We start from the raw sequence: 14,130 nt of genomic DNA on the forward strand, positions 1-14,130 counted from the left end.
CAAATTTAAACAGAAGAAAAATAAAGCCTGTTTCCAATGATTTTGCCACCAGGGACATATGGCAATGTCTGGAGACAATTTTGGTCATCACAGCTTACCTAGGGAGACCAGGTTCCTATAATTTTCCAGCATCACTTCCCAGTAGAGTTTCCTCTGAGGAGCACTAAGGTAGGTTAATTCCTCTGGACTGAAGTCCACAGCCACATCCTTGAAAGTCACCAGCTCCTAAAATACCAGACACACTCCTAAATGATCGAAATCCAGGAATTATCCCAAGGAGGGGGAAAGGTGCCTGATGAGAGGGGACTGACCATGAAGCAGATGTTCAGACCAGCAGAAAGCTTCTAATCCAAGTGTTCTAATCCACTTAGATTATTTCTAGGGACTTAGAAAGATACCTTTCTTTGTCTTATAGTCTGAGAGAAGTGAGAACACTTCTGAGATAGTTCCTGTTGCTAATTTTGACAGATCTGGGTTGCGGGAGAAAAATCCTTTTAAGTCACTTTATAAAGAAAGAAAAATGCAAATAATTAAAAGCTGAGCAGTATACCTCAAGCTCAGGAATCAGAGACAGTTGGATTTAGGTTCTGGGTCTGGTTCTTTCTAACAAGCTTTATGAGAATGGATAGGTTAAGCCTCAGTGACTCATCCATAAAACACAAAGAGCTCATAAATATGAAGAGATATTCAATCTTATTAATAAATAAGAAAATACATTTCAAAATGACAAAGTATGATTTTATACCCATTCAACTGACAAAAATTAAGAAGTCTGACAATACGAAATATTGTCTAAAATGTGGACCCTTGGGGCCTCTTATAAGATGCTAAGGGAAATGTAAATTAGTAAACCACTCTGGACTCAGAAATTCTGTTCCTAGGTATATTTGCTCATGTGTACTTGGAGATAGATATGTTCATAACATCTGTCTTATAACATCCAAAATATGGAAAAGACCCAAACATTCTTTTTTTTTTTTTTTTTTTGCGGTATGTGGGCCTCTCACTGTTGTGGCCTCTCCCGTTGTGGAGCACAGGCTCCAGACGCGCAGGCTCAGTGGCCATGGCTCATGGGCCTAGCCTCTCCGCAGCATGTGGGATCTTCCCGGACCGGGGCACGAACCCGTGTCCCCTGCATCGGCAGGCGGACTCTCAACCACTGCGCCACCAGGGAAGTCCCAAACATTCATTTATAGTAGAAGAAATAAATATATTATGGTATACTCATACCATGGAATAGTATTCCAGCAATACAAACTAATTAACTACAGTTACATGCAACAATTTTGGTAACCGAAGGGCGAATTTAAAAAGCAGATATTAGAAGACTACATAAGACTACGATACCCATTTTACTAATATATATCTTTTGTGTTTTTACAGAAACACTATGCAGATCAATGAACATATGACTTAAACTAGAGGGCATGTACTGGCTGCCCAGCTCCTATAGAGGGATTTATTTGGCTCACATGTGTTTTTTAAAATTCTTTCTTCAAAATTCATATTAGCTGCCAACACCAAAAAATTTGTATATTTCAAATTATTAACTGGATTTTTGGCTTCTCTTTAAAAAAAAATCAGAAGATCTGGGGATCTGGACCCACATTCTCACACGGTGCCATCAGCTGAAGCCGAGTCATAGCCGCCCCTTAGATGGGGCAGGTGCCCCATTTGTCATAATCCACCCACTTACATACGGTATTCGTTTGTATTACCTCCGTAGTCCCTGTGGGCATCTTCCCTTGGGGTCCTTGACATGGACACTGTAAGGACAGAGGCCTACTCTCAGGAACAGATCATCTAGGACAGTGTTTCTCAACTGTTTCCCCCCTATCTCTCCCTCAAGGAGCATTTTTAGACAATTTGTTTCCTAATCGTCACCCCCCCTCCCATGAATTATTTTCTGGTTCTAAAGGAAGTGCAGCATATTAATTTCTTCTAGGTTTCAAAATGTGACTTAACAAGAACGTTAAGGAGCAAATTAAAAAAAAAAAACACCTCACAACAGTATCACGTCCCTGTAATGGCTGCCATTTATTTCATATAAAAAAAGGATCATAATAATAGTACAAACCACATGAGGGTGGTTTTGACTAAACCAAAAGTGGAGATAAAATGGAATACTAAACCATGAAAGATTAATTCAGAAGATAGGAAAAGACGGACAATGTTAAAGATATAGTATGTGGGGTGGTGATAAGTGTGACAGAGAAAAATAAAGCAGGGAAGGGGAATACGAAGAGTCAGAAGAACATTTTTTATACAAAAGCCAGGAAAAGGCTCAGTTAGGTAATGTTTATATAAAGACTTTGAGGAAATGAGGATGTGGTTTAATTAGACGGGGAACGTCTGGAAATCAGGAAGGTGAGGCCCCCATATTGGAGAACTAAATCAGAAGAAAGCCCGACTCACCTGAGGTCTAGCAGATGGCATACCGTCAAACATCGTTGTGCCCTTCTTTTGTTGTTCTTCGGTGTTTCTCTTTTCTGCAAGGACAGAGTCCCGAGCAGGGAAACCTAGAAGGGAGCAGAAATGACCATGGAATTGAGTCCAGTCTGGCAGCACCCACAGGCACAGAGAGTAGCCTGCCACCCCCACGCCACCCTGTCCTGCCACAGGAGGGAGCAGCAGTCCTGGACTTCCTATGACAAGAGAAAGACCACAGAAATCTTTTCTCAGCTCAATATGGCAAGTTCCAGAAAAGATTTCTGGTTATCTCCCACCTCTAAACTCTTCCATTGCTTCTCAGTACCTTCCAAATAAAGCAGAAGTTCCTCTTTATTTATATCAGTGGTCCTAGCCTCACCATCGATTCAGTCACCAGGGAACCTCAGTTTCCCAGCTGTAACATGAAAATGATAAGACCTCTACTTCTAAGGGCTCCTGTAAGGATTAAACATTATATATGTAAAGCACACAGCATGCATTTTTTAAAAATGGCAACTCTTATTACTAAGCTTTCCCTACATCTTTTTCACTCACTGATCTAGAATACAACCACCACCTTCCCTACAGAAACTTGAACCTTGAAGGCCTTCCTTGCCTGCAGTCTCTTTCTAAGTGTACCTTTCATTAATCTGTAATTTCTTTCTCATATCCTAGAGAGCTCTTTCCTTTCCCCTGAATTCCAGCTGCATCAAAGGCTGTGCCTTTGGCCAAGTTTAAAACCAACGTGGGACAATATCCCCCATGTCCACTGGAGGCAGTGTAACACCATGATTAAGTGCACAGACGCTGGTGCCAGCCTCCCAGCTGAATCCTTACTGCCAATTACTAACCGTGGGACCAGGGGCCAGTCATTCAACGTTTTTGTGCCTGTCTCCTCATTTATGGAAGGAGGGTAATACCTATTTCAAGGGCTATTAAGAGAAGTAAGTGAATATTATAAAATACCTAGAATGTAGTACATTTTAAGTGTCCAACATGTTCACTATTAACATCTTCAAAATTCTTTTAAGGAATGCAGGTGCACAGGACTGATCAGAATCCTTAATTCATGATACATCAGTATTCAGCCATGCATGACCCTCATGTTTATTTCAAATTTATTTGTTTATACTTTTAAATGTAATTAACCCATCCCACTGGTCCACACCCAAGTCTTGTTCCCTTGCCTTTCTCTCCTTGTCTCTCTCTATATACACCCAAACAATACTTTGCTTTTAGCATCAATTTTATTCAAAGGACTATTAGGAGTGAACAGCTTTCTTCTCTCATTATTGAAATGCCCTTAGTTCCAATCTAGTAACTTGAGTTTCTAAGAGACAAGTCAAATTTTAACAGAAGTTAAATTTCCAGGCCTCATATCTCCCACATTTTATGCCCTCTTTTTTTTTTTTTTTGTCTGTGTGGTCTTTTGTGTTGATACTAAAGTTCAGGCTTAATAAGAAATGTGCAGGGGAGAGAGAACAAAGCTGGAGGGAAGGGGTACTCCTAGAGAAATAATAAACAAGCAAAAGCCAAACCCCTAATTTCTTCCATTGCACACAAGATGAGGCAGATTAGACTGGATTATAAAATTCATTTGTTCAGTCATTTAACAAATCTTTATTAAGCTCCCTATTACATGCCTGGCATACAGCAAATGTTCAATAAATGCAAACAGCCAGTTGCTTCTTTCCTCTCTCTGTGTTTGCCACCAGGTTTCCTGCTTCCTTGCTGCTCTTGGGCTGTTTTGACCTCACCCACGTCTGAACCTCCTCTGGCAGAGTATTCAGAAACTGCTCCAGCACCAGTTGCTCCATCATCTGCTCCTTGGTGTGGGTCTCTGGCTGCAGCCATTGACAGCAGAGCTCCTGGATTTGGCTCACAGCTTGGTGAGGCCCAGTCACTGACAGGTATTGAAAATGCCTAAACTTTTGGTGAGAAACTTTCAGAGTCCCTGGGTTTCTTATGCAGATGGTTTCTGTATTTTTTTCTTGATCACATAGATGAATGAGCTGGGGATTCCTCAAGATATCCAAAACTTCTGTCATGTGCAGCATCTTTACAGCTTGGCCCTTCAAAGGATGGAAATACTCTAAAAGGCAGGCTGCTTCAGAACACACTGCTGTGGAAGATGGTGTGCAGAGTTGTACCAGATGAAGAAAGGATTCAGAAACCTCAGGACTGCAGAAATTACACAGTGAGACTCACAAATGGCTTCCACAGTTAGGACTGGACAGCAGAGGTTATTTGAAGCAAAGGAAGTTAGCTTTTTTCACACAAATGTCTAAATGAACATTCACATAGATTTGCACATCTACAGACAGGATGCTGCCTCAGTCACAGTACCAAGTCTAGAAGATTCACAGGTGCAGGCTAGAAAAATTTCAGAAATGGCAGTGAAGGGAAAAGAGGCTTGAACCCCAAACCACAATGAACTGAACTAACTGATGAATCACAGAAGAATGTCACTTAAAAAAGTGAATTTAAATGAGTTAATACAGAATGAGGAAAGATCCTTATAAAACATATGTCCTACAAAGAACTGGATTCATATGCAAAATATATAAAGAAATCATACAAATCAGTAAGAAAAAGGCAAACAAAACAAGAGCAAAAAGGTTAAAAGATCTGAGCAGGTACTGCACAAAAGAAGACAGCTAAATGGCCATAAATATACGAAACAGGGCTCAACTTCATTAGTTATCAGAGAAACCTGAATTAAAACCACAATGAGATATCACTACACACCCTCCAAAATGTTCAAAGTGAAAAAATCAGATGATAGTTAAGTGTCTGAGAGGAGACAGAACCACAGTAGAATGGTATATTCATAACAGTAGAATTCTAAACAGAATTGAGAATATGGATGCATCTTGCTGTTGAGTAAAAGAAACCAGGCTCAAAAAAAGGTCCACATTATATGAGTCCATTTGTACACAGGTCAAGAACAAGCAAAACAAGTCCAAAGTGTTAGAAGTCAGAATGGTGGTAACAGTTGGGACTGAGATTCGGGGGGCAGTGGTAATGACTGGGAGGGGACAACATAAGACGTTTCCGGAGAGCTGGTAATGGTCTATTTTCTTAATCCAGGAGCTCATGACATGGACACAGTGTATTCATTTTGTGAAAACTGAGCTATATACTAATGGTTTGTGCCTTTTTCTGTATTATATTTGACTAAAAATTTTTTAGCTGTGTTATAGTCGAGGGGAAATATCTAGGTTGTAATATTAAGTGAAAAAGCAGGAAACAAACTTGAATATAGAATGTATACTCAACCATATAAAGCACAGGGAAAAACAACTGGAAAGTAAACCAAAATACCGCACCAAGGGGGTTATCTATGAGCAGTGAGACTACAAATTATTTTTACTGGTGATTTTATACTTTTTCCTTCAAAACTACTTCCTAATTTCAAATGTCCTACAATGAACCTTCTATCTTCTATGATCAGGAAAATAAAAAATACTTTTCTTCCGTAAAATTTGCACTCTGTGAAATCACGAACAAAATTGCCACTTGGGGGAAACATTTCCTTTTTTCTTTTCTCCTCTCCACTAAAAAACATGTACCTGTGATTTATACGACAAGCAGTTTTTCTGTTTGAAGGCATTTTTGTTTTTCATTATTATAAATCATAATGCGTGAACACCACTGAAACTAAGTATTTGTCCACATCTCTGATATTTCCCTTCTAGGACAGATTCCTAAAAGCGAAATTACCTGGACAAAGGGTATGAACTTTTAAAAAAGTTCTTAACACAATCTGCCAAATTTTCCTCCCAAAGGCTTCCACCAATTTCTTCTTCCAATCTCAATATATAAGATTACATACCCAACTTGCACGTCAATAGGCCAGCCTCATGGGCATGTAACCAGTGCAGTCACACAGAGCCTCAGAAGGGCTCAAGCTTAATTTAATGCCCTCTTGTTGCTGTCTTGAGACTTCCCATATTTTAAACAAGGGGCCCCACTTTTTCATTTTGCACTCCACCCTGCAAATTATGTAACTAGTTCTGCCAGCCAAGAACATTATCACTTCTCAAAATCTGTTGCCAATAAGACAAATGAAAGATATATTTTATTCTTTAATTTTGCATTTCCTTTGACTAATAATAGAGCTTACTACTTTTTTCAGATTTATTGGCCAATTATACATTGCTCCTATCCTTTGCCCTTTTTCCACCAGTGTGTTCCTATTGCTGATTGGTAAAGCTCCATATAAATAAAGGATATTCACTCTTTGACCTATTTGCTTAAAAAAAAAAATTCCAACCATGCCACACTTTCTCTTTAGTCTTCATAGAATTTTAATATTTCAAAGTCCAATTTGTCACTACCCATTCAGAGATCAGTTAAATATTTAAATATATTTTCTTATTTCTTTATTTAAACATTTCATTTTAATTCTTTACCTGGAATTTAGTCTGGGATAAGGTATGAGAAGAGTATAATTTTTTCTAAAAACTTTCCCACCTACCATCAACTATTAAATTTGCTATCGCTTCCTTCTTGGGATGTATGAGGCCCCCCTGAATTGAATTTCTAGGTCTGCAGCCTCCAGGGAAGGATCCTGAGAAAGGAGTAGTGGAAATGACTGTGAAATCCTGCCAGCCTGCCTCCCAAGACTAGCCAGGTCCAAAGCTAGAGCAGAGAGTCACAATCCTTTCTCCTGGCCCAAAGAGGGAAAGCAAGACCTCGAACAGTCAAGGCCCTTCAGGCCACAGGTACTGAAAAGAAGCTCATGGCTCTGTCTTCTCAGAGGGCACCCACAGCATCCCTCCTTTTCTCTCTTTTACATAAATTCTTGATTCTGCTTCCCTTAAATATTTATCTTTTGGAGCTCAGTCTTATCCTAATCCTACATCCCTTATCATCCAACTTTTAACCACATACCTCAGTAGTTCTTGGCACATTGTTTTTCTTCCTAACATTTTTTTACTCAAACTTTATTTTTTAACTCTTGATACCACTAAAACCATCTGGGCAAAAGGCTCTCTGATGTCAACCAATTAATGACTTTGTTCGGTGCTTTGTAATGCTCATTGGTCTGCTCAGGTTTTCTATTTCTTGAATCCAATTTTTAAAAAATACTTTTCCAGGAAAATCGTCCATTTGCTTGAAGTTGAAATATATTAACACATGATTGAGAATTTGAAATCTACTAAGTACACAACTTTATCCTATCTCTAATCAATGTTGCTTTATTCCTAGTTTGTCTTTTTTGTTAATTACTGCTATTGTTTTTTTCATTATTGCCACTCATCCCAAGTACCAGCTGCTACTTCCAATGCCATTATTTTTGTTTTCTCATGTACTAGTTTCACTTATCTTTATTATTTTCTTACTCCTGGTTCCTTTAGTTTTATCAGTTTGTTTGTGGGACTTTGGGAATCTCCTGAAACAAATGCCTAATTTATTTCATTCTTTCTTGACTATTGAAAGCTGTTAATTTTGGTTATATATCAAAATTTAGGGGATGTCACCACTCCTGTTTCGATTATTTTTAAAATAATTCATAATTGCACTCCTGATTTCTCCATTCACCAAAAAGTTCCTTAGAAGAATAATTTCATTTCCACTTTAAACATTCATTATTAAATATTTACTTGACATACGGGAAGTAAATGGTTTCTTTATTTTGGAACATTAGCCATCTACACAAAATGATGTGGAAACGTGGGTAATTAGTAGCATCTTTCTAAATTTAGCTTTTCTCGGGACTTCCCTGGTGGTGCAGTGGTTAAGAATCCACCTGACAATGCAAGGGACATGGATTCCAGCCCTGGTCCGGGAAGATCCCACATGCTGCGGAGCAACTAAGCCTGCGCGCCACAACTACTGAGGCTGCACTCCAGAGCCAACGAGCCACAACTGCTGAGCCTATGTGCCGCAACTACTGAAGCCCGCGCACCTAGAGCCCATGCTCCGCAACAAGAGAAGCCACCGCAATGAAAAGCCCGCACACCGCAACCAAGAGTAGCCCCTGCTCGCCACAACTAGAGAAAGCCCACGTGCAGCAACAAAGACCCAACGCAGCCAAAAATTAACTCATTAATTAATAAAAATAAATAAATAAATTTAGCTTCTCTCATCTGTGAAAATAAGGAAAAAGAAGAAAGACCTTTTTTCTCATGTTGCTGTAAGGTTTAAATAAGGCGGGAGCTGAAAATCACGAGGCATACCATCCTGAAGAATCACTTTTTAAGTCTACTATTAAGAAACACGTTTTATAGTGAGACGAAAATAGATGTATTATGTAATTTAATGCAAAAATATTATGAACTTTGAAACGAAACAGGGCAGCAAGTAAATTTCCTGAAAGGAGAAAGGCAGTATTTATACTTTCTATCCTTTCTACCCAAACAGCCCCTTCTATCTCACCCCCGCCCCCCCCGACCCGGTTCTCCAGGAAAGCATGTTAGAAGGTAGTGAGAAAAGCAGCTAATATGTTAAACACTAAAAACAAAAAGCTCAAGAGTTCCCCCCAAAAATGTATGAGTGATGATGGTAGGTTGCTTGATTTCTGAGTCGGGAAGAACTTCCAGAGAAATGGGGATGAGAGTGTCGGGAGAAGGGGGCGGAGACCCCAGGTGGGCAGAGGCTGTGGTGGGAGGAGAAAGCAGGCACTGAAGGGGGCAAACAGAAGAGAGGTGCGGAGGCGAGAGAACGCGAGCAAAGCACGGGCGGCAGAGCGCAGGGCCAGCGCAGACGAGGAGCGGGGCGCGCCGAGGAGGAAGCACAGAAGAGAGCTGCCCGCCTGGGAAGGGAGGCGCGTGCCGGGGCGGGACCCAGGTAAAGGAGCAGCAGAAGGGAGAGGCAGGGCTGAGGAGAGGGACGGGTCCGGAGCCAGGACAGAGGGGAAGGACACGGAGAGGAGGGGCGGGACAGGGGTCGGGGGACAGAAGGAAGGAGCTGAGCTGAGGGAGATAAAGGGGGTGGAGCTGGGAGAGACTTAGGGACAGGGCAGAGGGGCGGGACAAAGGCAGGGCCAAGTATGGGAGCTGGTCCTTGGGGGAGAGGTGGGGGCTTAAGGGGGCGTGGGGTCTGGATGCGGAGTGGGGGGGGCCTACGGCGGGGGGAGGGAAAGTGACGGGGGGGGTCCTCAAAAGGGAGGGCGGTCCTTGAGGAGGAGGGGGGATCCTCAAGGGGAAGGAGGGTGTTGTAGCGACGGAAGGGCCAGGGTTGGGTCCTTGAGGAGGAAGGCAGGGGTCCGGGAGGGGGAGGGCTGGGGGATACGCGCAGGGGAGGGTGGGGGTCCTCAAGAGGGAAGGAGGGGTTCTGGGGGGAGGGCGGAGGGAGGGTCCTCAAGGGGGAAGGAGCATGTTCTGAGGGGAAGGTGGGGGTCCTCGAAGGGGAGGGGTGCCCTGGAGGGGATGGACGAAGGTCCTCAAGGGGGAAGGAGGGTGTTTGTTGGGGGAGGGCGGGGGCGGGCGGACCCGTCCAGGCCGGAAAGCCTTCTGGCCGAGGAGGGCGTTGGCAGGAGGCCGAGGCCTGAGGGGCAGGGAGGCCGCCGCGTCCTCCTCAGAGCCGACCACCGCCCGCACGGCCTCCCGCCTCTTCCCCTCAGGGCAGCTACTTAGCGCCTCCTTTCCCGTCGACTTCCCAGTGAAGGTGCCCGGCCGCCCCAGCGTCGCCTCAGGTAGGCCCGCGCCTCCACTGCCCGCTCCGCGCCCCCACGTACCTCCCGCAGTGTCCGGCCTGGGACACCGCGCACTCACCTTGCCAGCCCGCCGCCGCCGCCTGACTGTGAAGCTCGGCCTCGGACTTGGCGCCCAAACCCGCGGCGCATGCGCTGTGTGCGGTCTGCGCGTGCGCCTTGTGCGGCGGCCGGAGGGCCGCGCGGGAAACGCAGGCCGCTTCCGGCCGGCTCCGCTGCGGGGCGCGCGAGAACCAGGCTGGACTGAAGGGGACGGAAGACCTGCTTCCTGTAAATGCTTTAGTAATTTTTTCAATAGTTAACACATGGTTTAAATTTTTTTAATTAAATAAGCAGTATGCAGTGGAAAGTCTGCTCACCGTTTGTGTTGTGTGTGTGTGTGTGTGTGCCACGCACCAATTTTTTTTAACATCTTTATTGGAGTATAATTGTTTTACAATGGTGTGTTAGTTTCTGCTGTATAACATAGTGAATCAGCTATGCATATACATATATCCCCATATCCTCTCCCTCTTACATCGCACTCCCACCCTCCCTATCCCACCCCTCTAGGTGGTCACAAAGCACCGAGCTGATCTCCCCGTACTATGTGGCTGCTTCCCACTAGCTATCTCTTTTACATTTGGTAGTGTATATATAAGTCCGTGCCACTCTCTCACTTCATCCCAGCTTACCCTTCTCCCTCCCCGTGTCCTCAAGTCCATTCTCTATGTCTGCATCTTTATTCCTGTCCTACCCCTAGGTTCTGCAGAACCATTTTTTTTTTTTTTAGATTCCATATATATGTGTTAGCATACGGTATTTGTTTTTCTCTTTCTAACTTACTTCACTCTGTAGGACAGACCCTAGGTCCATCCACCTCACTGCAAATAACTCAATTCGTTTCTTTTTATGGCTGAGTAATATTCCATTGTATATATGTGCCACATCTTCTTTATCCATTCATCTGTCGATGGACACTTAGGTTGCTTCCATGTCCTGGCTGTTGTAAATAGAGCTTCAATGAACATTGTGGTACATGACTCTTTGAATTATGGTTTTCTCAGGGTATATGCCCAGTAGTGGGATTGCTGGGTCGTATAGTAGTTCTATTTTTAGTTTTTTAAGGAACTTCCATACTGTTCTCCATAGTGGCTGTATCAATTCACATTCCCACCAACAGTGCAAGAGGGTTCCCTTTTCTCCACACCCTCTCCAGCATTTATTGTTTGTAGAGTTTTTCATGATGGCCATTCTGACTGGTGTGAGGTGACACCTCATAGTAGTTTTGATTTGCATTTCTCTAATAATTAGTGATGTTGAGCATTCTTTCATGTGTTTGTTGGCAATCTGTATATCTTCTTTGGAGAAATGTCTATTTAGGTCTTCTGCCTATTTTTGGATTGGGTTGTTTGTTTTTTTGCTATTGAGCTGCATGAGCTGCTTGTAAATTTTGGAGATTAATCCTTTGTCAGTTGCTTCAGTTGCAAATATTTTCTCCCATTCTGAGGGTTGTCTTTTTGTCTTGTTTATGGTTTCCTTTGCTGTGCGAAAGCTTTTAAGTTTCATTAGGTCCCATTTGTTTATTTTTGTTTTTATTTGCATTACTCTAGGAGGTGGGTCAAAAAAGATCTTGCTGTGATTTATGTCATAGAGTGTTCTGCCTATGTTTTCCTCTAAGAGTTTTATAGTGTCTAGCCTTACGTTTAGGTCTTTAATCCATTTTGAGTTTCTTTTTGTGTGTGGTGTTCACCCACCAAATTTTTAATGCCATAAACCACATACAACCAGGTAACCAGTGCAATTATTTAAATATTTATGAATAATTATATTGAATAATTATGAAAGCATGAATGTTTTCAGCGTCCTTCCACAATTTCTTTATGTATATATAAGTAGATATATATGTATATGCATTTGTGCGTTATACACACAGATGCGTCTGGTTATCATTGATATATATTATAAACGTGTATCTATACTATAATATATATTCTGTACATATATATCTGTAATACAAATAAATATATTTAAAAATATAAAATATGAAAAAAATATATAATATATATCTTATAAATAAATTTAAAATGTAAAGATATAATACAATGTATGACACTTGCACAATATGATATATACTGTAACATAAAATGTGTACTTAAGTAATATATAATACACCTATCATTATGATACATAGATTCACTATTACGTATAATTATATATTTGTCCAAAAATAATACATATATTTTTATGTTTGCAAAAATACTCATGGTCTTATTTCCTCCCTTTTTTATACAAAAGGTGGGAGACTTTGCACACTATTCTGTGCCTTCAGTTTTTACTTACCAGTATACCTCGGAGAGCTTTTCATATCAGTACAAAGAGAAATTGCTCACTGTTTCTGAACAGCTGTTTGGATTCTGTTGTATAGTTGTGACTTGATTTATTTAACCCATTCCTGACTACTGAGTGGTTGAGTTGTTTCCAGCCCTTTGCTACCAGTATTCAGTGCATAACTTTGACCTTCAGCAATTCCACAGTGTGTAAATCTGCTAGGAAGATAAATCCCCTGGAGTGGAATCACTGAGGCAAAGTGCACATGTGTGTGTCATTTTGATAGAGATTTCTCAATTGCGTTCCATAGACAATGTTGCAGCTTAGACCCCCAACAGCTTGTGTGAGCAAACCTGCATTCTCAGTATTATATGATGCTTTTTCAAATTTTCCAAAACCAAGGTTGAGAAACTCAAGGCAGTTCTAGTTTATGTTTCTTTTTTCATGAGCAAGGTAGAACATGTTTTCCTGTGTTTAGGAGCCATTTGTATTTAACTAAAGAATATTTATCGGGCAAGGGCTCAGGATATGTGGGGAAAGCATACTGAAACATGCGCAATAATTATTTTATGCATAATGATGTTCATGGTAGTGATGATGATGATGACATAATGGTTAATATTTCTTGACACAGACCTTATACCCATCACAAAAATTAACTCAAATTGGATCACACACCTAAATGTAAAACCAAAACTTGAAAACTCCTGGAAGAAAACATAAGGGAAAAACCTATGACCTGAGATTTGGCGATGACTTTTTAGGTATACACGTGCAGACTCTTGCAGAGTCAAGCCTAGTCTCACAAAGTCGGAACTCACAAACTCCTGGTGGGGGATTCCCCAAAAGTGCCCTCCTTATCTGGAAATCTACAACTCAGAGGTCATTTAAACTCTCTGAGCCTCAGTCTGTCCCTCCAGAATGAAAGGACAGTAACTTCTTAAATATAAGAATCAGATATGATTAAATACGTGCATAGTGGAGGAAAATTTTTTCCTCTACCCTCTTATGGTCCCTGGGTGGGTCTGAAAGTTAACTGACAAAGACGATTAACAGAAGAAAAGCTTACAAGTTGTTTTAATATAACTTTTACATGACACAAGAGCCTTCCTAAGGAAATGAAGACCCAAAGAAACAGACCTGAGTATTTTATGCTAGGTTTGATAGGGCGTGGACAGCTGTGGAAGACTATAATAGGTTAAGGAATAGGAGGTAAGTGTAATAACCTGATGGAAACTTAGCAAGGCCTGTGTGTTAGGATTCTTCTTGGAAGCGTTCCTTTTTCTCTGGAGCTAAGGATGCTCCTTTCCTCCTGGTATAGGGAGGGCACGTCTCCCATGAGGGTTTATGACCTGTTTCAGGGAAGAAGGGGAAAGGAGAGGTGAGAGTGAATTTCCTGCTTTGGCTGTTTTCTCAAACCCCTTCAGCTTCAATATGCCAGGTGCCACATTTAGGGGTAGGGTATCCTGAACCACATCACATGTCAAGTGATTGAAATAGTGTATGAGACCTGTACAGGCAATTTATGGGTTGGCTACAATTTTATTGTTATTAGGGGGTGAGTATCAGGAGACGGCTTCCTTCACCTCCTCTCTGGGGCTTCAGATTCCCTGTATCACTGTCCCTGTCGCCGTCCCCATACCCCCTGGACCCATGCTCCCCACCAGTCAGGAAGACAGAGCCCCCGTTGACCCTCCCTGCTGGACCCAGCGTCCTGTCTTGTCCCTCCG

The 14,130-nt window shown here is 41.9% G+C and overlaps 1 protein-coding gene across 1 annotated transcript in view; it reads right to left on the bottom strand.

The window, feature by feature from the left end:
- Window positions 1-14,130, bottom strand: part of LOC307066951 (uncharacterized protein) — a gene marked incomplete at both ends in the record, with an annotated part of 44,609 nt that overhangs the window by 2,625 nt on the left and 27,854 nt on the right. Inside the window, 5 exon segments of the mRNA XM_079724162.1 lie at window positions 99-225; window positions 229-267; window positions 4,188-4,274; window positions 9,870-10,096; window positions 10,152-10,305. Coding sequence (XP_079580288.1) covers window positions 99-225; window positions 229-267; window positions 4,188-4,274; window positions 9,870-10,096; window positions 10,152-10,305 — 634 coding nt within the window.

This window comes from Hyperoodon ampullatus, assembly GCF_949752795.1.
Source record: "Hyperoodon ampullatus genome assembly, chromosome: 18".
NCBI lineage: Eukaryota > Metazoa > Chordata > Mammalia > Artiodactyla > Ziphiidae > Hyperoodon > Hyperoodon ampullatus.